General features: G+C 36.2%; 1 protein-coding gene across 1 annotated transcript in view; it reads right to left on the bottom strand.

The window, feature by feature from the left end:
• DZIP3 (DAZ interacting zinc finger protein 3) overlaps positions 1–26,430 on the bottom strand; it is a 113,822-nt gene that overhangs the window by 30,930 nt on the left and 56,462 nt on the right. Inside the window, exons 12-20 of the mRNA XM_042781753.1 lie at positions 23,975–24,051; positions 20,394–21,011; positions 17,444–17,476; positions 15,507–15,676; positions 14,358–14,402; positions 5,280–5,305; positions 2,786–2,948; positions 626–721; positions 338–465 (exon numbers count right to left, since the gene is read on the bottom strand). Coding sequence (XP_042637687.1) covers positions 338–465; positions 626–721; positions 2,786–2,948; positions 5,280–5,305; positions 14,358–14,402; positions 15,507–15,676; positions 17,444–17,476; positions 20,394–21,011; positions 23,975–24,051 — 1,356 coding nt within the window. The remainder of the gene's footprint in view (positions 1–337; positions 466–625; positions 722–2,785; positions 2,949–5,279; positions 5,306–14,357; positions 14,403–15,506; positions 15,677–17,443; positions 17,477–20,393; positions 21,012–23,974; positions 24,052–26,430) is intronic.

Genomic DNA, 26,430 nt, shown 5'->3' on the forward strand with positions numbered 1-26,430 from the left:
ATAAGAAATATAAGCTCTGTCACTGCAGTAGATAGGGATAAGTACAGCCAGTTATGCTTATTTAAGCGTAAGATTAATAAGAAATAAGCGGTAAAATATATGAGATTGACATCTTCCTTTCTTTTGTATACTTTCACTGCTTCAATATTTTACTCAACTCTATACAGAGTAGTTGCTTTCCTTCTCAATCTAGTTGGCAAGGCATCATAGATGGTTGGTCAGTTCTTAATGTGTAGTCACAATGCCACCTAGTGGCTAGACAGGGATGAACTATTAGAGATAGTGTACACAGCAGTAAAAACCTAGAATTTCTTGTTTTCAACAGATTTACACTTACTTTGAAACCTTATTGATTCCAAAAGCCACTTGTTGTTTAAGAGACGAAATTATTTTATCTTTCTTTTTAATCTGCATTTGGTTTTCTTGCCACCGAAAAGTTACTGTTTTCAACTGTTTTTTGAAATCCTGGTCAATGAAAAATATTATTTCAAAGTTAATTCTGTTCAAGTATCAGAAATTGAAAGAGAAAAAAATAACTTAGTTATTTTTAATAAAGAATATACCATTAATTTTAACATTTTAAACGTCCTCTGTTTCCCTCAGATCTAACAGGAAAAGTACTTACTTCACACTGATAGTTCATTTTATGAAGCTGTCGTTGAAGGGCAAGCCTTTCCTTATCAGTTTCTCCATAATCTCCAATTACCTTGCTGGTTGAGCCCTATTGAGCAAAAGAAATATGCATGTCTGAATTTTAGATCGCATAAAATTAAGCTTTAGTCTTTTTTTAGTTATTTTCCTGTGGGGTAGGAATGGCACATGGTTTTATTTAAAGGGAACTTAAAGTTGCCAGCAGGAGCTCTGGTAGTGTAGTGGCTAAGGCACTTGACTGCTAACCAGAAGGGTGGCAGTTCAAACCCACCAGCCATTCCTCAGAAGGAAGGTTGGGCAATCTACTTCCATAGTGATACCGCCTCAGAAACCCAAGAAGGGATCACTATGAGTTGGGTCCAACTCGATAACACATAACAACAAAAAAAGCAAAGTTGCCAGCCATCTCCTACTCCTGCTTTCTGTCTCAATACAAATGGTACTTCCCTGATTATTATTAAATCTGCCTCTCCCAAATTATACCATTCACTGAACAGCACCATAGAAACTTGTATATCCTGATGCATACAGTAACATTGACTGTGTGCCTACCACGTTATAAGAGCTTTCTGCACAGTGCAGAAGCTTACCAGGTCAGCATTCATTATTCCCATTTAGAGATGATAAAACTGTGTATGTAATTTGCCTAAGCTCATGTAGATGGTAAGTGAGAGTCTGAATTTTAACTCATGCAATGAGGTTTCGAAGCCCAAGCACTTAATTATTACACTATCATGTTAATTTAATGTTCAGATCTTCACTGGATTAAAAACACTATGATGTCAGGGACTATGTCAGCATAGCTTATGACACACAGTAAGTGCCAAATAATGTTTTGTGAATAAATGAATAAATAATTTTAGAAAGGTTTGCAATATTACTTTGATTCTACTTCGAAGTTCTTCTAGATTTCATGACTTTGAAAAGAAAAACAGAGGCTCCAACATTTAAACTTTAATGTCACATCCAAAGCTAAGAATATGATATTCCAGTTAACAGAGACTTTTCTAATATTATAACTGGAAAAAGAAAAAAATTGCACAACAATTATATGACTGTTGAACTACTTGCCAGGGAATCATCTGCATTAACTATATCCTTCAGATAATCAACGTGCCTACATTTTACACCATTGTATTTAAATATAGTATTTGTATTACCTTACTACTATATTTGTATTACATCATTATTATATTTTTATTATTATATATGTCATATAATATATATTATCAAACCAAACCAAACCAAACTCACTGCCGTCGAGTTGGATCTGACTCATAGCGACCCCTCCTTGGGTTTCTGAGGCAGTATCACTACGGAAGTAGATTGCCCAACCTTCCTTCTAAGGAGTGGCTGGAGGGTTTGAACAGCCAGCCTCTGGTTAGCAGTCAAATGGTTTAGGCACTACGCCACCAGAGCTCCTAATACATATTATAACATTGTTATATAATATTATCATATCTTATTTGTTACATTATTATAATATTCCTATTATAATATCATAAAATTACCTCACAATAGAATGCTTATGGGTGGATTACACAAGTGTTTTTTATGAACAAAATAAAACATTTATTCTGTTGAACACTTAAATCATGTCCATATGCCTCTTCACGTACAGATACATCATTTCAAGCAGTGACTACTACCAGGGAAGGAACCAAAGAAGGGAAAAAAAAAACTATTGTATGCTAATATTTTTGTAGATATTTTGAGGTAACAAGCAAATTCAAATAAAAGTAATAATAATGAAAATAGCTTTTTTAAAAAACAAACAAATAAACAAACAAATTTTCTCATGAAATTTAACCCAATGGGATTATGCTAGTTTTGTCTTGTACTTTTTCTTGTGTTTTGGAGAACATCCGCAAAGGAATGCATTTAAAATCAGGTTGGCCCAATAGTTAAAGCCAATGAACACTATGAGTGGGGAAGTGAAAAGTTTCCAGCTTCTAAGGTTCTTTTTTTCTATTTTTCCTTCTTCCCTCCACCTCTCTGTCCCATCCTACCTTTTTTCCCTCCTGACAAATACAGTATAAACTACTGGTCTAACATGTTGTTCAATGACTCATGGGGAAAACAAAGTAACAGTTTCTCTGGGGGGGAAATAAGAAGCCTTTCCAGCCAGCCTTACCTGCTCTATCATGTCCAGATTATGCAATTCATCCAGGCTATAGATCTTGTCTTCAGCTGTAGAATATTCTTGAGCATCACTTGAATCACTGTTCAGTCTGCTAACTGAATGCGGACTTCCTTGCTCTTTCTTCACCTGCTCTTCCTTCCCTACCATATGTTGGCTATCATGGTGACATAATCAATGTGATCTTTTAAAATAGTGTAGTGTTTTTCATTTAAGCCACTGTTTCCCAAATTGATATTGTACTGATCTCATGAGAGGCTTAGCATCAGATAGTTCATGGTCAAATAAAATTTGGACAGTGCTCATATATATCATTCTCTTAAAGATTCACACTGTATATTAGCATATTTAAGATAGTACTCAAAGTACCTATTTAATTCTGCTCATTCCAGTGTTTTAAAGAATTGTGAGACCATGGAGTTGTTTTTAAAATTATAGCTATTAACATCACTTAGTTTAAGAAATAATACTTTGGGAAACACTGACAAACACATCTGCTGTACATTTTATCATCATAACACTATTGACAGGTAGGTTGACTTAATCAAAGTCAAGTGTACATTTCAACAGAGGGCTACAAAGAGCAGCATAAAGTAGACTTAAAAATGAAAGTTTATTTTCTAACAGTACTTTTAAGAAACTATAGTGAAAACATGGATTTTAGTAACTAGGAACAACTGAAAAAAGTATGAAAAGACTAGAGAATCAATGTCAATTAACAAATTTTCTACCCCTCTCTAAATTGTAAACAGAGGCCCACCACCTTCTCAATTAGCCTACTATTTAGTAGCTACGAATTTCCTTTTTATTCTCAATAAAGAGCAATAAGAAATAGTACTTTTCCTTATAGCATGACATAAATCACTTAATTTTACTAGTGAATGGAAATAAAACAGATAACTCTCAGATGGATTATTACTTTTTTTAGGTCACTAAGATCTAGAAAAAAATAACACCTAATACTCATAGGATACTTGGTAAAACACTACGTAAACAGTCATTAGGTATCACTGAAACAGTATGAAGAACCCAAATATTTGGGAAGTTTAATGAGATCAACTGCTTGCACAGACCAGCAGCTCCCAAATCCAGTTAATTTTCCAAATTATCCAAAGAGCTTGAAAAAAAAAAAAATTCCCAGGCACCTCCACAACTGTAAAAAATATAAATGAAAATCTCCCCCAAGATTACCGCTGAGTTTTTGAAGAATAATAATAGCAGTAGGATAATACAGGAAAATGTCCATATTTTTAAGAAAACGCAAACTGAAGCATGTAGGCCAAGTAAAATTACATGTTTCTGTGTTTGGATTTGAAACATTTCAACAAAGAGAAAATGGTAAAGGATGTTTGAAGCAAATATGGTAAAAGAATAATAACTGTTGAATCAGGATAGTTATAAATACTATTCACTTTACTTTTGTGTATATTTGAAAATCTCATTTAAGAGCAAGGTTCCCTGAGTAATTTTATCATCATCTAGGTTTGGGTCTCTACTATGTGCAAAAGGAGCAAAATTATTGATGGCATTGTTTCATTCTTTAGTTATTTTTCTGGTATCTAGACTTAGCCTGAGAAAACTTATGAATGATTCTTTAGTTGCCAAAGAAAGTGAAAACCCATCTTGGACAATGAACTATTTGCTTATCAAGTAATCACGGCCATTATCAATGAGAAAATATCAACTGTAAGTGATGGCTTTAAAGTGTAAAATATGTTCTTACTGCCATTTTAAAGTATTCTTAATTATGACCTCAAAGTACATTCCCTAAAGTTACTAATATTCAGTTAAAGTTTTTTTATTGTGAATATTATCATGATCTCTTTCCCTTTCCTTCATCTAGTGCACTATTACCAGTCATAAGATTGAACAATACATGTCACAATTACCTTTGACATGAAAAAGTTATCATTCAAGATTCAAAGTTTACTGTCAATAACTGGGAGAAGAAAATCCTCAGGATAAATTAAAAACAAAACAAAAAAAAAATACAAAATTGTAGTCAACGTCATGAGACAAAGTGTATGTGAACTGTTGTATGGAAAATGAATTTACTCTGTAAATTTTTACCCAAATCACAAAAAAAAAAAAAAAAAAAAATACAAACAATGAACCAAATCAAATTTAAAAAAAAAAAAAGCAAGCTCCTTTGTAAAAGCAGTCATTTGGTACATACAATGATCTCTGTCCTTCTTGCAGGCTGTCATATTAGTGTATATTTGGCTAATCACACTTCAGAATACATTTTAAAAGATTGCATGTTGGACCAAGTTAGTACTTGAATGAAGCTAAGCAGTCTTATAGAAAAACTCTGGCAGATTCTATTCTTCCAAAGCAAATGAGAATTTAACTTTTTGTCACTTTTTGTAAGAAGGCAACAACCTCTGAAAGAACTGTCCTTTCTTCCCTTCAGTGAAAATACTTCCCAATGCAAAGCACATTTTGATAATACTAAAAATAATTTAAAATAACATAAACTAGCACTTACACTTGCTCTTCATTTGATTCCTTATTCTGAAAAAGAACATAAAGAATTTGTAATTTATAATGAAATATGTTAACATGGCATAGTGATCTGACTGCATTTAGCTCAGTCTTTCTCAAATTTTTACCCCAAACCAAGTAAGAAATATATTTGACCACTATATGTATGTATATGTGTTTATACACATGTACACACAGATGTGTATCGACATATATATGCACACATATGTATATGTGTGTACTTTTCTAGTATGTTGTTGTTGTTCTTGTATATAAGTATAAAATTTAAATATAAGTTTCATAAAACAAACCTTACTTGTATCATGTATGATAAACTGATTTTTTATTCTAATTTTTCTATTTTCTTATTTAAAAATGGTTGTTGTGACTCATTAAATTGATTTTATAACCCACTTCAGAGTCGTGACTCATAACTTTTAAATCAATGATTCAGATATTAAGATCATAGTTTGTACCTACTGAAATATCTTGGGACAGTGTATATGTAATTCCTATTTATAGTAATGTATCCAACACTAACCACAGAAGCTCTTGAAAATCTACATGTAAAAAGAAAACAGTCTAAGAATCTTACAGAAAAATAAGTGTTAAGGAGATCACAATTAGCAGGAAAAATTTTAAAACCCTAAATTCTATGTTCATTAAAACAAAACTATGAAGATAACATTCCAAGCATATAATATCAATGACACTTAACACATTTTAAATTAAGAGTATTACTGTATGAATTTCTACTTCCATCCTTTGCTTTCAAGAAACTTTAAAGTCTTAAAAGTCTCTTCTCTCACAAACTCAATAATGTACTTGTAAATTTATTTTGCTTTATTGTCTGTACAGAAGAGCATTTTTATGTTTCAGTGTTTGTTCTTATGGTCAATGTCCAGCACCAATTTGATTCTATGATTTAGAACTGACTCCTACCTGTTAGTATACTTGAGAACACTAAGTTCGTAGGTTTTGAACATGTGACTTACAAACAACTCCTACTTGCCCTCTAATGTTATGTAAATTTTCCCTCACTTTGAAATTACTGAACCAAGCTGCTGTTGTTAGGTACTGTGGAGTCACTTCTAACTCACAGCAACCCTATGTAACATAGAAAGAAACACTGCCCAGTCCTGAGTCCTTCCCATGTTATTGCCATGTTCGAGCCCATCATCACAGTCACTGTGTCACTCCATCTTGTTGAGGGTCTTCTCATTTTTTGTTGATCTTCTACTTTACCAAGCATGATATTCTTCTCAGGGACTGCTCCCTTCTGACAACATGAGCAAAGTATGAGAGCCAAAGTCTGGCCATTCCCAATTCTAAGGAGCATTCTGCTGTACTTCCTCCAAGATAGATTTGTTCATTCTAGCAGTCTATGGTACACTCAATATTCTTTGCCGATGCCATCATTCAAATGCATCAATTCTTCTGCAGTCTTTCTTATTCACTGTCCAGCTCTCACATGTATGAGATTACTGAATATACCATGGTGTGAATCTGGCAAACTCAAGTCTTGAAAGTGACATCTCTGTTCATGAACATTTTTAAAAATTTTTATTGTGACTTGGGTGAAAGTTTACAGAGCAAATTGGTTTTCCATTCAACAATCTGTAGACATTCTGCTTTGTGACACTTACTGGAATCCCCATACTGCAACAGCATTCTTCCCACTTACTCATGAAACCCACTCCTTCCCTTCATCATTCCTTCCCATCCCCTCCTGCCTTCCAAGCTCTATCTCTGTGCAAATGCTATCCTCTTGATTTTATACGCTTGATTGATCTAATAAGTGCATATCTTCTTGGTATTACTATCATTTAGAGACCTATCATTTGGCTGTAAGATGAGTCATGGGGTTAGGTTCAGTTCCTAGCCTGAATGGTGTCTGAGAGCCATAGTCTAGGTGGTTCTGAAGTCTTTTGCAGCAGATTTGCTCAATGCAATAACTCTTTTGATTTATTGACTGCTGCTTCCATGGGCATTGATTGTGGGTCCAAGTAAAATTAAATCCTTATAGTCAAACTTTTCTCCATTTATCATGATACTGTTAGTTCAGTTGTGGAGGATTTTTGTTTTCTTTATGTTGAGGTGTAATGCATATGAAGTTTATAGTCTTTGATCTTTACCAGTAAGTGCTTCAAATCTTCTTCACTTTCAGCAAGCAAGGTTGTGTCATTTGCAGGTTGTTAATGAGTCTTCCTCCAATTCTGATGTCACATTTTTCTTCACATAATACAACTTCTCAGATTATTTGCTCAGCATACAGATTGATTAAGTATGGTGAAAGGCTATAACATAATGCACACCTTTCCTGATTTTAAATCACACAGTATCAGGACTACGTCTTGGTCTATGTACAGGTTCCTCATAAGCACAATTAAGTGTCTGGAATTCCAATTCTTATCAATGTAATTCATAATTTGCTATGATCCACACAGCTGAAAACCTTTGTATAGTCAATAAATCACAGGTAAACATCTTTCTGGTATTCTTTCTTTTCAGCCAAGATCCATCTGACATCAGCAAGGATATCCTTTGGTCCATGTTCTCTTCTGAATCGAGCTGAATTTTTTGAAATTCCCTATTGATACTGTGTGATAATTGCAGCTGTGTATCAAGATGGCTGGACCACAATTCTGTATGGTTTAAGCAATTGTGATGTGGGTTGTTCCCATGATGGGATCAGATATATATGTTTTGAGCAGTCAATCCGCTGAAAAGGAGTTTCCCTAGGGGTGTGGCCTGCTTCTAGTATATTTATGGACATCCTGGGAAAAGAGACACTCTTCTGTGGATCGGGATTCTGTTGTGCTGCCTACAACTGTCCGTGAGCGAACAATCCACCATTCAGCCTGGAGATGTTGGATTTGTCATTCGTTGGAGTCAACAGCCAGTATACTGCCTGCCAGCCTTGAACTCGTCAGCCCCTGCAGCTATGAGAGTTGGGAAAAGCCTCCAGCTTTGCTTGATCCAAGAACTTGGGACTTGCCAGCTTCTATAAGTGTGTGAGCCATTTTCCTAAGATAAATTTCCCTCTCTCTATATAAGCTTTACTGGTTTTGCTTCTCTAGAGAACCCACTCTAACACATATGATACTGCTGCAACTGTTTTGAATGATCTTCAGCAAACTTTTACATGTGCTCAATATTAATGATATGGGTTGATAATTTCCACATTCTGTTGGATCACCTTTCCTTGGAATGGACACAAACGTGGATCTCTGCCAGTTGGTTGGCCAGGTAGCTGTCTTCCAAATTTCTTAGCATAAAGGAGTGCTGCCAGCACTGCATCCACTTATTGAATCATCTCAATGAGTATTCTGTCAGTTCCTGGTGTCTTGCTTTTTGCCAATGCCTTCAATTTGGCTTGGACTTTTTCCCTCAATACCATTGGTTCTTGATCATGTGCTACCTCCTGAAATGGTTAAACATTAATCTGTTCGTTTTGTTACAATGACTCTGTGTATTCCTCCCATCTTCTTCTGATGCTTTCTGCATTGTTCAATATTTTGTCCATAGAAACCTTCAATATTGCAACTCCAGGCTTCAATTTTTTCTTCAGTTCTTTCAGCTTGAGAAATGCCAACTGTGTTCTTCCCTTTCGATTATCTCACTCCAGGTCTTTGCACATTCATTGTAATATACTACTTTGTCTTCTCAAGCTGTCTTCTGACATCTGCTCAGCTCCTTTACTTCATCATTTCTTCCATTCACTTTAGCTATTCTTAGCTCAAGAGCAAGTTTCACAGTCTCTTCTGATATCCATTTTGGTCTTTTCTTCCTTTCTTCTGTTTTTAATGGCCTTTAGCTTTCCTCATGTTTGATGTCCTTGATGTCATCCCACAATTTATTTAGTCTTTGATCACTGGTGTTCAATGTATCAAATGCATTCTTCAGATGGTCTTTAATTCAGGTAGGATATATTCAAGGTGGTATTTTGGCTCTAATGGATTTTTTTTTTTTTTAATTTTCTTTGGCTTCAGCTTATACTTGTATATGAGGAGTTGACAGTCTGTTCCATGGTCTGCTCCTGGCCTTGTTCTGACTGATGATATTGATCTTCTCCATCATCTCTTTCCATAGATGTAATCAATTTGATCCCTGTGTATTCCATCTGGCGAGGTCCACATGTATAGTTGCCATTTCAGTTGTTGAAAAAAGGTATTTGCGATGAATATGTCATTGCTCTTGCAAAATTTCATCATGCGATCTTCAGCATTATTTCTATCACCAAGGCTACATTTTCTAACTACTGATACTTCTTTGTTTCCAACATTTCAATCACCAGTAACTATCAATACATCTTAATTGCATGTTTGGTCAATTTCAGACCGCAGAATTTGGTAAAAATCTTCAATTTCATCATCTTTGGCTTCAGTGGTTGGTGCGTAAATTTGAATAATAGTCATATTAACTGGTCTTCCTTGTAGGCATATAGATTTTATCCTATTACTGAGAGCACTGTATTCAGGATAGATCTTGAAATGTTCTTCTGATGATGAATGCAACACTATTCCTGTTCAATTTCCCATTTCTGGCATTGTACACCATATGATTGTCTGATTCAAAATGGCCAATACCAATCCATTTCAGTTCATTCATTCATAGGATATAGATCTTTATGCATTTCTTTTCTTTTTGACAACTTCCAGTTTTCCTATTCATACGCCATACATTCCACGTTCCAATTATTAATTCTGAGTCACGGCACATTAGCAAATGATGGTCTTGAAAGCTTTACTTACACCATCCACCTCATTAAGGTCACCTCTACTTTGAGGAGACAGCTCTTCCCCAGTCATATTTTGAGTGCCTTCCAACCTGAGGGGCTCATCTTATGGCACTGTCTTATATCAGAAAATGTTTCATTGCTATTCATAAAGTTCAGTGGCCAATTATTTCAGAAGTGGACCTGGCCACACCCTACTTTCTAGCCCATCTGAGTCTGGAAGCTCCACATAAACTGTCCACCATGGGTGGCCCTGCTGGTATTTGATATATTGGTGGCACAGCTTACAGCATCACAGTACCTCACAGCTACCACAATACAATAAACTGACAGACTGGTAAACCATCTGACACAGAACAAATTCATCACAATAACCCTCACTTGTTGTACACGTACCTTTTAAATCACTGAAAAGGCTTGGGTTTTCTTTCACTAAAGTGAGGCTAAATAAGAAGCATATGTACATGTTCTGACTTAATGACATACTTAAAAATTGATCTCATTTGTAACCTGGGGATTGCCTATACACCTGATGTGAAAAGAATTCCACTTGTTCTAGTGTAGTTAATTAAGTTCTTCCCATGAGAACTTCATGCCAAAACAGGCATCAGCTTCTCCTACTTGCATCTCAGCAACTTCCCTACTTCAAAGAGGCCATTCAAATTAAAGGCCTGGATGATTTACTTCCTATCATCATTCTTTTTCCCCCAGGCCTTCATTAAAAAAGTATTCTACTCTTTTAACTATCTACTTTCTTTTTCTATCCCTAACCCATGATTCCCCTTAGAGAAGTTTAATTAAGCCAAAAAGCGTTATTTACAACTTGAATATATTAGAAGCTAAATAGTAAATGTTTAAATACCTAACTGAAGAAACTGAACATATAGAGTAGGTACGTCTCTATATATACTAGTTAGACATTGTAATACTGTCACTTCTACTCACTACACAAATTTTACTTCTTATTTTCCAGACAATCCCTGATAGATGTTGTTAGGATTATAAAACTCTAAGGTAGAGACATTACAAAACAAATAATTAACAGAAGACAATTTTATTGATATACAGACACAAGGACTCTGTATAACATCATCAGTCTTCAAAAACATTAGCTAACATGAGGAACACTCCTGATTAGATCCTTTGACTGACGTAAAACTGGTTGCTACTATAACTAGACCATTCTTTACATCCATACTCACTCAAAACTCACGGCTGTCGAGTTGGATCTGACTCACAGTGACCCTTCCTTGAGTTTCCCAGGCAGTATGAGTACATAAGTAGATTGCCCAATCTTCCTTCTGAGGAGTGGCTGGGGACTTTGAACCACCAGCCTTCTGGTTAACAGTCAAATGCCTTAGGCACTACACTGCCAGAACTCCTTTTAGTATAGTAAGTTCCAGGGTTACAAATGTCCTACTTACTGACAACTCACATTTCCTTTTAATGTTATGTAAATCTGTCCTCACTTTAAAGCAATTGAAACAAACCCTACTTGCAACAAATTCTTTGTCATTACCTTACGTGCTGCACATACACTTTTAAATCACTGAAAAGACTTTGAGCCCTAAAAATAAATTATTGTGCTTTGGGTGCAAATTTACAAAGCAAATTTGTTTTACATTCAACAGTTCATGAACCTTTGATTTCACGCCTTTATTACCATCTCCAACCATTAAAAACTCCCCTCCCCTCCCATCCCTGACTACCCTTTCCCTGGGCCCTTGTTGACTACGCATTCCTGTCTGTCCAACTTTCCCTCTGTGAATGCTGCCCCTCTGGTGTTTCATGGCTGACTGTGCTAAGGGGTGCCTCTCCTTAGAATAGGTGGGTGAATCACCCTGGGGTAAGTGCTTTGCATGTAGGTCTTTCTACCGTGGGGTTAAGAGCCAATCTATTGGAGTGAGTCCATTTCTAGGCCCGAAGGGTAACCTAGGGCCATAGTCTTGGGAGTTCCACCAGATTCTTTCCAACCAGTAATTCTGGTCATTTTTGTGTTTTTGAATTTTGTTCCACACTTTTATTCCCAGTATAGCCAGGATCTCCAGTTTTGATCTCTTACAAGTGATTGACATTGGCCACCAGGCACCATTTACTTCTTCTGGTCTTAGAGTCATGTCCTACTTGTGGTGCATCTTATCCTTGGACTAACTGTTTCTAAATGCCATTGATTTTCTTCACTCTTCTTTGATTCAGATGAGAGGGGACCAACGGTTGCCTCTTAGATGGCCGCTCAAAAGCTTTTAAGACCCCACTTGCTACATACTTTCAGCCTTTTCTTGCACTAAAATAAGGCTAAGTAAGGCCCATATTCACCTGTTCTGACTTACCTACAAATTCAACATAATGACACACTTAGGAACTGATGTCATTTGTAGCCCAGGGACTACCTCTATACGAGATTATTCTATACAAAAAAAATCATATACACAAATTTTAGCATTTTTTTGGATTCTATACTTAAAAGTTTTGATGAAAGATATACAAAATCTCTCTTCTAATGTCTAAATTTCATCTTAATACAACTATTTTATTTTCAAAAGTATTTCAACTTCTTTTAATACAGTAAGTTGGAAGAAAACGTAGGATGTCAGAAAAAACAGAAAAAAATCCTAAGTAATTGCTGACATCTAAGAACAAATTTAAAATATCACTGTTGTTGTTATGTGTCGTCGAGTCAGATCTGACTCATAGCAACCCCTCTTTGGGTTTCCAAGGAGGTATCACTACGTAAGTAGATTGCCCAACCTTCCTTCTGAGGAGTGGCTGGTGGGTTTGAAAATGCCAGCCTTCTGATTAGCAGTCAAGTGCCTTAGGCACTATGCTACTAGAGCCCCCATGCATTACTAGCAGTATGAATTTTTGAGTAGTGTTTACATTTATTTCCAGTTGTGTTTTTTCTGTTTAATTTCAATTTGACGTAGAAATAGGGCTTTCCACTTAACCAAAATTGAGAATCTGAGAATTACCATGTTTCATTTTTTTGGAAGTAAAAATGAAATAGCCACAGCACACTATATGCTCTTGGAATGCACTATTGTGGTTTGACATTCTAGGATTTACCTGGCCTGCTTTATGTAGTACTAGAACTGGGACTTATTTATGTTTTGGCCAGAATAAAAACACAACAGACAGTTTAACCAACCAGGCTGTGTTTTATCAGACAAGAACTAACCAAAAGAAAAAAATCTTCATACTCATGTATTTTAAAAATAAAATTTAATTTTCAAAGTAACTTTTGATTGAAATAGTTATAGTAAATGATAGTTATAATAACAAACATGAAAGTGGTATTGGTATTTTTATAGAGTATAAATAATCTTTATTTTGGTCTCAATAAGTATTTTTTAAATTCATCTTTGATTTCATTTATGACTAAAATTCATGTATACTTCCAACTGACTAATACATGAGGTGATCAGATTGTAATTGGATAAATATTCTCATCAGTTTATAATATAATATACAGGGTATATCTAGATTTTAAATAAATGTTTTGGGCCAGAAAACTTGTATTTATTTCACCACAAAGTTTGCATAGCATAGTGATTAGCTATGTGCTTTATTTAAAAAAGACTCCTGGCATTCCCTTGTATTTTCCAAGTAATTAAGAGATTTTTTTTCTTTTTTTTTAAACTTTGCTGCAGATAGTGACTTGCTCATTTTTCAACTGGCAAAAATCAAGGAAGAGAAAATGAAAGAAATTCTTGATTTTGCATCTGTTTTGTACATAATTACTTTACTGGCAAACTCTCAGACATAAAGAAGAAAATTAAGATTTCCTAAGGTTTTGAAAAATACTCCCAAACACATCAATAGAGATATGATAAAAAAAAAAGCTATTTTTATAGCAGAAGAGGCACTTTTAAAATGAAAGTCATATGCAGATTTTAATGAAATTTCAGTGTCTTTATTTGTGTAGTAAAACCTACAAAATCCAGAACATGTGTAAGGCAGAAATTGTCAGAGAAGGAAAACTCAAATATTTTCACTAAACAGAGAGCAATAGAAAAGTGATAAGACTAAACTCAGTCAAAGGCAAGAAACCACTGAAAACAAGGTAGTCATGGTGAGTTCCAGTTCTCATAGGTTTCACTGTATATTCAAATGTATAAGTTATAATTTAGAGAAGTAAAGTAGAGCATAGTACGTTTAAATCATTCAGAATCTAACATATTCAGACTTCTTAATCATCATATATTCAACAAGCTATTGACACTTAAAAGGCATTTATGTTATATGTCTCCCTGGATTAATGTTAAGTTTTAATAGTGAATCTATACATTAAATTTGAGTGTTCATAATCAAATATCCCTCTATTGTAATGCTAATATACTTTCTTACCTTTTTACTCTTAGTCTTTTTTTTTTTCTTTGGTTTACTCCTAACCTGAAAGGTAAGAAAGAAATCATTTATTTAATATCCAATACAAACTATATAATGGGTTATTTTGGAAAATACATTTATTCTAACCACTGATATATTTATATTCTAATATTACAGATCATATTTTCTTTCTGGATTCTATAGAAACAATTAATTTCACTTTGATTATTTTCATTTTGATCTCAGTTTTCTGCCCTTGAGCAATCTCTGATGTATGAAGGAACAAGAAACAATGTCAAGGACAGGCCTATAAAGTAAACAATAACACCAAAGATGTATACACTCATTGGAAAAGCCAACCTTACAAGATCAAAAGGGTGGCATTTGCCCAAGGATAAAGCTCGGAAGGTAAAAAGGAACAGGAAAAAAGGACAAGGGGAAATGGTAACTGCATGGAGGAAATGGGAAGAGTGCTGTTATATTGTGAAGATTGCAATGAATGTCACAAAACAAAATGAATTCTTGAATGGAAAACCAATTTGCCCTGTATATTTTCACCAAAATCACAATGAAAAATAAAAAAAATTTAAATAAATAATAATGTCAACAAGTAGGCTACTGATACAAAGTTCACAGATCCTCACTCATACACATGGGCATGCATGAGTAATGAATGTGGAAGATTTTAAAAAATCATACTCATTTGTATAAGATGAATAATTAAGTCTAAGAATAATTTAGTGAGATACTAACAGTTCCCACTTATCTGTAAAGAAATACTGAGATCCTACAGACAATTTTAATTGTCTTCTGGGCACATGATGATGAAATTACCTCATTTTCCCCCTCATCTCTCCTTCTATTCCTCTGCATGCCCCTCTTCTGTTACCCTCTCATACCCACTCTTATCACTCAGGAAGACGAAATGTGTTCAGAAATCTAACATATTGCCTGGCACACAGTAAATGTTCAATGAATGCTGGCAGAATAAATGGTTATAGCAAGAAAGCCTATGGAAATACTGCAGAAAGAACTATTCAAGTTCACAGTAAACACTACGACAAATATAAAATAAGGTTGTCTAGGATGCTCTAAGTACAGCACATGCAACAAAATAAAGGCCTTGACTAAGTTTTTTCTGATTCAAATGTTAATGAAAGTTAATACTTCTTGGAGCTCTTTAGTAGATTCTGTTGAAGATTCACTAGGTATAGATGCCACATCTTTATTCATTTCTACTAAATGTATATCCGTATCTGAATACATATTTATATTGTACTCCATGAGCAGCGGGCTTAGTTCTTCTCCCTCATTCTGTAACTCTTCTATTTCAAAACCTAGATATTAAAGGCAAAAGACTCAATTCAGATTCAAGCAATTCTAGCCTCTATAAATATATAAATATGTTTGCCTACCAAAAAACACTATTCCAGATATAAAATTAGAAAACATCTTACTCTGTTCAATTACTAAATGAAAATGCAATGCCAATTTGTCAATGATCAAACAAGAGGTATATTTCAATATGAACCTGAATGCTAAGATATTGTGGTATAGTAAATTACTTTGTGTGGCTTTTCTACCCATAAGTCTTTGTAAACTCCAAGGTGGGATTTGCTATGAGCAACTGAGGAGCTCCTGATTGCTGAAGCTATCCACCTGGGTTATTTCTGTTGGGCGTGGCACAATACGATGTTCTCGGAGGTTCCCACTCTCTCTCAGGTGCTTAGAGTTCTAATGCTATGATTGGCTAGTTTGACCACCCTTCCAGGCCCAAAAGGAGGCCTCCTAGAGGCAGAACTCTCTCTGATTGCTGGTGGAGGAAGACGTGCTGCTGAAAGAGACACATGCCCCAGAAAGAGACACGTGCTGCTGGGCAAGAGACGCAAGAGACATGCATTGTGGAGTAAGACACCGAGGGACATGCACTGCTGGGGGAGAGACTCTGAGAGACTTGGTTGAGAGACGGTGGGCTGGGAGAGAGACTGAGCGTTCTTCCTGAACTTGAGTTGTAGCCTGGTGCTTCCCTAATAAACCCCATAATCCATGAGCTCTGTGTGGCCACTGCAGCGAATTATCGAACCCAGAAGAGAGGTGGTGGGTGCTTTGGGAGGAACGGTTGGTGAAAGGGCTGGAGGGAGGCAGCATGTCTGGCCTTGCAGTAATAGGCCTTGCGCTATTGATGGTGATTCTGCCTTCCTCTTGTGGGATTAGAGGAGGTCAGAACATGTGGCCTCCTTGCCGTTTTTGCAGATATCTTACCAGTATCATAAGAACATAAGAATTTAAAAAGATTCTAAATACTAGGTTTTTGAGTGTCCTGACATGGACCCTATTAATATTATAACAAGCATTATTTTAGGACATATATCTGAAATATAAAGAGCAAGAATGATAGAAGATCTATTTTTTTCCCTTTTTTATTCTTTCTTACAACCAAAGATTATGAATGGTAATTAGCTCCCTATAATGTGACCTCATGTTTGACACCATGCTCCTTAATGTTGTCCCACAGATTTAGGACTCAAAACTTGAGGACCCTGTCTAACTGTTCACAGATGGTACAAAATTCAATGCTAAACAGTAAGAACCAGTGTTTTTTACTTAAGTGTAATTTTAATTGTAGAATATGAAATAATATTGAAGAATATTATAATAAACAATATCACAGAATTTAATTGTAAAACAAAAACAGTAACACAAAAATTAAAATTTAAAATAAAAGTAGTTCCCTACCTGGCAAAATAATATACATATATATAGCTATAGCAAAGTTTAGCTAACCAGATAAAAGCTACACAAGCTAGAGTACCACATATAAGCTGCTGGAACAAACAGGCAGACTTTGTCTGCTGATGTGTCCTGTGGGACCAAAGGTTAGAACGCTATCCCTGGGTGAGCCCTGGGGCACATATGCTAAGAGGGCAGAGTAAGGCTCACTCTAGGTTCACCTGACCAGTAGTAATTTGATCACATGATTTTCCAAGCTTTTAACAGTTATAGTTTATCAAACAGTTTATCTGACCAAGCAAAAATCCCACAAATGTCCCTTATGTACTCCAAGTTAAAAGGTCTATTGGCATTTTGTTTTTAAATATACTTACATTGACATCCTGTTACTGATTGTAGAGCAATGCCTATGACACATAAAGAAAACATTTAGATGTACAGTTGCAAATGTAACCATCAAGTATCTGACTGGGATAAAAAAAAATCAGAGGGATTTTATGCTGTACCAATTTTAACTGTAAAAATAACCAGCTTCATTTATCAATCCATTTTAGACAGATACAATCTTTAGATTATAATATAAAGGTTATACAATCATGATTAAAAACAAAAAATACAAACACAATGCCATGAAGTCGATTCCGACTCATAGTGACTCTCATTGGTTTCCAAGGCTGTAAATCTGTACAGAAATAGATTGCTTCATCTTCCTTCTAAGGAGCAGTTGGTGGGTTTGAACTGCTGGCCTTCTAGTTAGCAGCCTTACCCACTCTGCCACCAGAGTTCCTTATGACCATGATTAGAGAAAGAAAAATAAAATTTTATGGTTCATAATAGATAATGCCTAGAACATAAGTACTTTAAACCAAGCAGCAAATTTTTACTACTTACAAAATCTAATGCCATGATAAGGCAATAGGGTCACTATGAGCCAGAAGTGACTCAATGGTAGTGGTTTTTTAAGGCCATGAATCAAAGATGTCACTTTGAGGGTTAAGGTGTACCTGACCCAAGCCATGGTATTTTCAGTCCCCTGATAAGCATGCGAAAGCTGGACAATGAATAAGGAAGATGGAAGTAGAATTGATGCATTTGAATTATGGTAGTTGGTGAATAATACTGAATATACCATGGACTTCCAGAAGAACAAAAAAACTGTATTGGAAGAAATACAGCCAGAATGCTCCTTAGAAGTTAGAATGGAAAGATTTTTGTCTCATGTACTTTGGTCTTGTTATCAGGGGAGACCACTCCCTGGAGAAGAACATCATGCTAGGTAAAGGAGAGGGTCAGCAAAAAAGAAGAAAACCTTCAACATGATGGACTGACACAGTGGCTCAAACAAAGCAACAATTGTCAAGATGGCACAAGACCAGGCACTGCTTTTTCTGTTGTACATTGGATCTTTATGAGTTGGAACTGATTCAAAAGCACCTGACAACAAGGCTATGAAATAATAATAGTCAGTATGAAGCAAACATCCATCAACAATTTTAGTCTTTTTAGTAATCTGAGTTATTCTCATATCCCTCCTCTCCTTATCCATTAATATTTAGTGAGCACTTACTGTGTATCAGGCACTGTGTTAGGTTCGACAGACTAAATGGTGAGGAAAGATTTAGTGGAAACAATGAATATTAAGCAAATATCAGACACACAAGTGAAAACTACAATGGTAGTAACTACTCCAAGAGAAAAAAAAATGGAACTCACTGCCATCGAGTTGATTCCAACTTATTTAGGAGATGTAAAGGTGTTAAGAAAGCCTCAATTAAAGGGGCTTGACTAGTAAGCTCTTCAAACTACCTTTATGGGTTAATACTCAAGAGTGAAGGCTTGAATAGGATAATGGGAATGCCATGAATTGTATTAGGTAGGGTCCAATGCCCTTTCCCAAATTATACCTTTATTCTCGTAAGTTGTTGTTTAATTTAAAATCTTAATAGAGTAATGAAAACAAGCAAACAAATAATAAAACCACAAAACCTCTTATAAACTCATACAATTTATAAGTCAAGAATTCTTGCTTCATTTTCTTATATCATCAAACTCAGAATCTTTCCTTTAATGAACAAAGAAAGTTCTTAAAGGTGAAGCAGGATACCACAAAGGTATCCCAGAGTTTTAGTAACAGGACTGCGACTGGGGTCTAGTAATTGTCTTTGAAGAAAATGTTGAAATGTTGCCAAGTTCCACAATGACTAGAATCTTGGAAGGTTTTATGGTAAAATAGCATCAGGGTAGCTAGCCATCAGTTGCTCACTTGGTAGTTTGAATAACAAAAACTTAGGGCCACAAAAAGTCACCTAGAATAGCACAACAAAAGTTTCAGTGATTTTTGTTGTTGTTGTTGTGTGCCATTAGCATGCCCTAATTCTGCTTTTCTCTATGAGATGAGAAGCTCATGCCAGATTTGACAGACAAAGTCTAGCACTGTCCCTGTTATCAGTAGATAATGTCTAAGAATAGCTACTACTGCATTTAGATACTTCATTAATGTTAACTTTTTAATTACTCACAATCAATGGATAGCTGACAAAATTCTAAAATAAACCTCAAGCTTTTGATAAAAGGGAGGAGAAACACATACCCACTATATCTAAAAGGACATCCTTGAAACCACATGGTACTTGTATTTCCAAAACCAAACCAAACCCACTGCCATAGAGTCAGATCTGACTCATAGCAACTGCTCCTTGGGTTTCCAAGGCGGTATCACTATGGAAGTAGATTGCCCAATCTTCCTTCCGAGGAGTGGCTGGTGGATTTGAACCGCCAGCCTTCTGTCTAGCAGTCAAATGCCTTAGGCAATATGCCACTAGAGGGATCCTCAATTTTGGAGAAATAATAAAATTCCTCTACCTAAAAGTCACCAACTTTTCTTCTGAAAACATAAACACTTCAGCATGGCAAGAGACATCCTCTTCAATGCATTTTACCTAGGAACTCTTTCCTGCTCTAACCTCAGTAATGCCAAACATTTAAGTACCCTGCATTATAGTATATGTTTATGTTTCTACCCCTTTGTTTTTGTTTCTATCTGAAACATCTTCCCCATCTTCTTCATCTTCCTCAGTTTCTAAACATCATTTTAAAAATCCTTAAGTATTATATTCTCCAGAAAGCTTTTTCAGAATCCCTTATGGTAGGATTTCCCAGGACATTCTGGAAACATTTCTAATATTATACTTTCTATTAGTTTCTCAGTGAGCCCATTTTCCCAAGAATGTGAGCTCACTGAATTCCTGGCTCTTAAGACTGTGCTTGGCACCTTGTAGACACTTGCTAAAGGTTTATTGGCTGAAATAAAGACTTATTTTGTACCTTGTTGATAGCAGGATAACATCCTCTGGATGATTTCTGGTACAGGTATGCCTAGGTAGATGGACAGCTGATGGTAATCAAGGGAAATGTTCTCAATGGGATTCTCTTTCACTTTGTCAATATCTTCTTGCTTCATCCCAAGACGCAGAAGAATATCTGAAACTTTTTTCCAAATTGAATTGAATTGTGATTCAGTGAGGCCATTCATCAAAATCTCACTAAGGAGGATATCCCTGTATTTGCACAGCCTCAGGATGTCTGCTGACTTAGAGAGATCAGAAGATGGTGGTTCCACATTCCAACCTTTTTGGGGTGCAGGGAATATATTCAAATGTTTTATGAGAGCTAACAGGAGGTATAAGTCAAACTGTTTGGACTGTGGTAGCTCCTTGTTTGGAGGATAAAGAAGATGCCATGCTCCACCCAAAGGGTGATTGGTCCAAAGGTGGTTGTAGTAGGGTTCCAGAACATTCTTGCGTATAAGAAGCTCTTTTTTCAAAATAGATGGTGGCATAGCCTCATCAAATATTTGCCGGACAATATCAGTACCAGAAATGATAATTATGTGAAGCAGATGATAGAAATAATTATAATCAAGTTTGAAGATAGGCATTTCATCTGAAAATGAATTTTGAGAAGTCAGACACTATGAATTCATTCTCTTTTTTTATGTGGTTTCTCTCATTACATCCTAAGTTCCTGTAGGACAGGGACTATTTTGAAAGAATGAAGTACATTCAAGAATGTGTGCTTTGCTACAGCCAGTGCACAATAAAGCACACTGCTATCTAGCTAATTGTCAAAAATCCAAACAAAGATAGTATGTTCCTCAGTAAAACTAATCACAATGACTAATCACCACGAGAGCATTTCAATCATCCAAGGTTTGTTCAAGTCAGTGAGCTTTGGCAATCAAATAACATCAAAGCAGTAGGCCTTAGAAAATTCTGAAGTTTGCCAAGAATGGCAGCCACTGGTTTTTAATGATAATTATACTTTATTCTGATGAGCACCATCCAATGGAACTTTCTTTGATAGTGAATATGTTTCATGTTGGCACTGTGTACTAGCCATTTAGCATAAGAAATGATGCTAGTGCCTAAGGAAATGAATTTTCAATTAATTTAAATTTAAAAAGCTACTTATGGCTAAACTCAAAACCCATTGTGGTCGAGTAAATTCCAATTCACAGTGACCCTACCAGGACAGAGTAGAACTCCCCCATAGGGTTTCCAAGGCTGTTAATATTTAGAGAAGCAGACTGCTTCATTTTTCTTCCATGGAGCAGCTGGTGGGTTCGAACCACTGATCTTTTGGTTAGCAGCCAAATGTTTTAACACTGCACCACCAGAATTCCTTCACATATGGGTAGTGACTGTATTACTAGACAGTGTGGATCTGTATCATAATCATAAAGTGATACAATGCCTTGTTACTCAAAGTATAGTTCATGGACCACCTAGCAGCCTGCTAGAAATGTAAAACCTCAGGGCTCACCCCAGATTTACTGAACTGGCACCTGAATTATAATGAAATCATCAGATGGTTCAAATGCATATTAAAGTTTCAGAAGTACTGATCTAATAAACTTCATAATCTTATTCCCTCAAAACATAAAATAGCTATTTCATCAAGAAATGTAGTAAAGCGTAAGACTGGACTATTTTGTATTTTGCTGATTTAATAGTACTTCCAAAAGAGAGTAGACTGAGGTAAATTATAAAGTAGCTAGAATTTGGTATTTTGATGGTACTTTTTATGAGGAAAAAAAATCAAATTATGTGTTCATCAAAAAAAAGGCAAATGACTCAAGAAGCCTTCTCTGGATTGGCAGGGAAGGAGCTTTCTGGGATCAGGGACATCCATTGCCCCTAACAAAATGTACTGCCCCAAACTATCCTTCCATGTGGGCAGCCAGCCCTAAAGTCTCCAAGTGCTGGGTAGCTGGCATTTCCTAACATACCCCGAAAGAGATAGCACTTGCGGTGTAGTAAATTACCTCATATGGCTTTTCTACCCATAAGTCTTTGTAAACTCTGTGGTGGAATTTGCTGTAAGCAACTGAGGAGTTCCTGATTTTAAAAGTTATCCACCTGGGGTATTTCTGTTGGGTGCTACACAAAGCAATGTTCTGGGAGGTTCCTGCTCTCAGGTGCTTAAAATTCTGATGTTATGATTGGCTAGTTTGGCCACTCTGCCCGGCTCAAAAGGAGGCCTCCTAGAGGCAGAAGAGGTCTCTCTCTCTGACTGCTGGCTGAGGAAGATGTGCTGCTGAAAGAGACATACGATGCTGGGAAAGAGACGCAAGAGACATGCATTGCTGAGTGAGACACCGAGGGACATTCACTGACTATGGGCTGGGAGAGAGACAGAGCGTTTTTCCTGAACTTGAATTGTAGCCTGGTGCTTCCCTAGTAAACCCCGTAATCTGTGAGTTCTGTGTGGCCATTGCACTGGATTATCGAACCCAGGAGAGAGGTGGTGGGTACTTTGGGAGGAAGGCTAGAGGAAGGCAGCATGTCTGGGCTTGCAGTAATAGGCCTTGGGCTATTATTGATGGTGATTCTGTCTTCCTCTTGTTTATGAAAGAACATTGTTTATAAATGTTTATAAACATTGTTTATAAATGTTTATGAAAGATGGCCTCATCATCATTTCTTCCATGGAATAGCGAGTCAGTTTGAACTACCAACCTTCTGACTAGCAGACAAATGCCTTACACACTCTACACCACAATAACTCCTTCAAGAAAAACTAGATAACCTTAATTATCATTACCTCTTAAAGAAACAGAGTTAGAGGAGGTCAGAACATATGGCCTCCCTGCCCTTTCAGCAGCACTTAAGATTAGACTAGTTGTCTCTGAGACAAAAATGTTCATTCCTTCCATGTAAGCCTTCTCTCATGCCTGCCGTATTAAAAAGAACACAAGAAAGGAGAGGATGATAGGGAACCTCTGCTGAAGCCCATTTTCACTGTTGGTCACACCTATGCACCATATGGAATATACCACAGACTGCCAGAAGAATGAACAAATCTGTCTTGGATGATGTACAGCCAGAATGCTCCTTAAAAGTGAGAATGGCGAGCCTTTATCTCTCTACTTCGGTCACATTATCAGGAAAGACCAGTTTGTGGAGAAGGATATCATGCTAGGTAAAATAAGAGGGTCAGCCAAAATGAGGAAGACTCTCAATGAGATACATTGATACAGTGGCTGTAGCAGAGGGCTCAAGCATAGCAACAATTGTGAGGATGTTGCAGGACCAGGCAGTGTTTTGTTCTGTTGTATAAAGGGTGCCATGAGTCGAAAATTACTTGATGACACTTAATAACAATATGCCCCAGATATAGCATCCCTCTCTACATGATGCTGACTTAATGTGAGATGGAAACACCTGCTGACCTTTCTGTTCATGAGTGCCAGCCTGCACCAAGTGCTGCTTGGTCATGTTAAGCAAAGCTCAGTGCATGGCAAATAAAAATAAAGGCATGGTTGTTAATGGTATGATACTTTACAGAGCAAGCCACAAATGTTAACATAGTTTTTAACAGAAGAACATATAAAAATAAGGTAATACCTTTTGTAGTAAAATTCAAACTGATCTTCGGTCTCATATCAGTATCAATTCTTTTCAGAGACATAAAATTTTTATAACTGCAAGCAGAAAAAAAATTAAGTTACAGTCAAAATAACCAAGGTAAGTCAAGATTTTTGGCATCAGCACAGCTAACTAACTAAAACAGCATTTTCTATTATATGTCTAAGTTATTTGAAATAATTCAAAAGGAAAAGAAGAAAAAACAAACAAAAACTACTAACAATGAAACCTCATGCTGTTTTCATTGGAATTAAGAAGCAGGTATAATTGTAAGGGGAGTCCCTGGGTGGCACAAATGGTTAAGCGCTTAACTACAAATGGTTAACCACTAGACTAACAGCCAAAAGGCTGGCAGTTTGGACCCAACCAGAGGCACTCAGAAGAAAGGCCTAGTGATCTGCGCTGAAAGGTCACAACCTTGAAAACCTTATGGAGCAGTTCTACTCTGCAACACTTGGGGTCACCATGAATCAGAATCAAGTTGATAGCAACTGGTTTCATAGTTGCTAGGTATCATACAAACTGTAAGGGCTACAGAAGCAAGTAAGATGGAGCCGGAGCTTCCTGGAAGGAAACAGACACAAGAAACCTTGGAAAGACGTCTCGTAGCAGAAGGGTCTGGAACCATCAGATCTTAGAAGGTGAAGGTGAGAGGTGTAGGAATACAGATGAACTGGGCTGGCAGCACAAGCACCCACAGCAGCAAAGACGGCAAATTTATGAAAAGAATCACACAAAAAGCTCTTTTGTAACAAGGCCACATGGCAGCAGGAAAAAAAAAAAAAAGAAACCTTTACATCATAAAAATCAGCAAACCTGAAACTCCTCATTTCCCCTCCTCACCACAGACTTTTCTTGACAGTAACTATTCCAAAAACAAAAAATGAATAAATAAATAATTTTTGTTGTTATGTGCTGTTGAGTTGGACCCGACTCATAGCGACCCCTCCTTGAGTTGCCAAGGCAGTATCACTACGGAAGTAGATTGCCCAACCTTCCTTCCGAGGAGTGGCTGATGGGTTTGAACCGCCAGCCTTCTGGTTAGGAGTCAAGTGCCTTAGGCACTATGCTACCAGAGCTCCTAAATAAATAATAATAATAATAAAACTCACTGCCATTGAGTCAATTCTGACTCATAGCAAGCCTCATTAGGTTTACAAGGCTGTAAATATTTATGAAAGCAGATGGCCTCATCTTTCTTCCATGGAATAGCGAGTCAGTTTGAACTACCGACCTTCTGACTAGCAGACAAATGCCTTACACGCTCTAAACCACAAGAACTCCTTCAAGAAAAACTGGATAACCTTAATTATCATTACCTCTTAAAGAAACAGAATTGGATTAAAGAAAAACAAGAAATAGAATTTGTAATTAAAAAAAAACCCTTCTAAGAAAATTCCAGTTCCAGATTGCTTGTCTGCTAAATTTTACCAAACATTCATAAAAGACAAAAGACCAGTTTTCAGAAGCTCATTAAGAAAATACAAGAGGTGCACACATTTTCAAACTCATTTTAAGAGACCACCATTACTAATGACACCAATCAACTCATACTTAACACTAATTACACTCAATATAAATGGACTAAATGCACCTATCAAGAGAAGGAGAGTAGCAGACTGGATAAGAAAAGAAGACCCATCGATATGCTGCCTACAAAAGACACACCTTAGACACAAAGACAAAAACAAATTAAGAGTTAAAGGATGGAGAAGAATATAATAAGCCAATGGAAACCAAAAAAGGGCAGGGGTAGTGATTATGATTTCTGATAAAACAGACATTAAGGTGAAAAACATCTTAAGAGACAAGGATGGGCATTATATTATGCTGTAAGGGTCAATCAACAAAAAAGATGTTACAATAATAAATATTTATGCACCCAATGAAAGTGCTCCAAAATATGTGAAGCAAATATTAACTGAATTAAAACGAATGACAGACAACTCTGCATTAGTAGTAGGTGACTTTAACACACCACTTTCAAGGAGACAGGTCAATGGGAAAAAAACTCAAAAAAGATACTGAAGAACTCATCAGTACAATCAACCAACTGGAACTCATAGACATATATAGAGCACTTCACCCAGCAAAAATACAATTCACATTCTTTTCCAGTGCACATGGATCCTTCTCCATAATAGACCATATACTAGGACATAAAACAAGCCTCAATAAATTCAAAAGCATTGAAATACGGTAAAGCATCTTCTCTGACCACAATGCTATAAAACTTGAAATTAATAATAGGAAGAGCAAGGAAAAAGCATCAAACATATGGAAGCTGAACAACTCTCTGCTTAAAAACTATTGGGTTACGAACAGATAGAAACTGAAATAAAAAAATTCCTACAAACTAATGAGAATGAAGATACATCCTACCAAAACCTATGGGACACAGCAAAAGCAGTACTCAGAGGACAGTTTATAGCAAT

Source organism: Orycteropus afer, unplaced genomic scaffold (genome assembly GCF_000298275.1).
Source record: "Orycteropus afer afer isolate SDZICR_OR568_19922 unplaced genomic scaffold, OryAfe1.0 scaffold00166, whole genome shotgun sequence".
NCBI classification, from domain to species: domain Eukaryota; kingdom Metazoa; phylum Chordata; class Mammalia; order Tubulidentata; family Orycteropodidae; genus Orycteropus; species Orycteropus afer.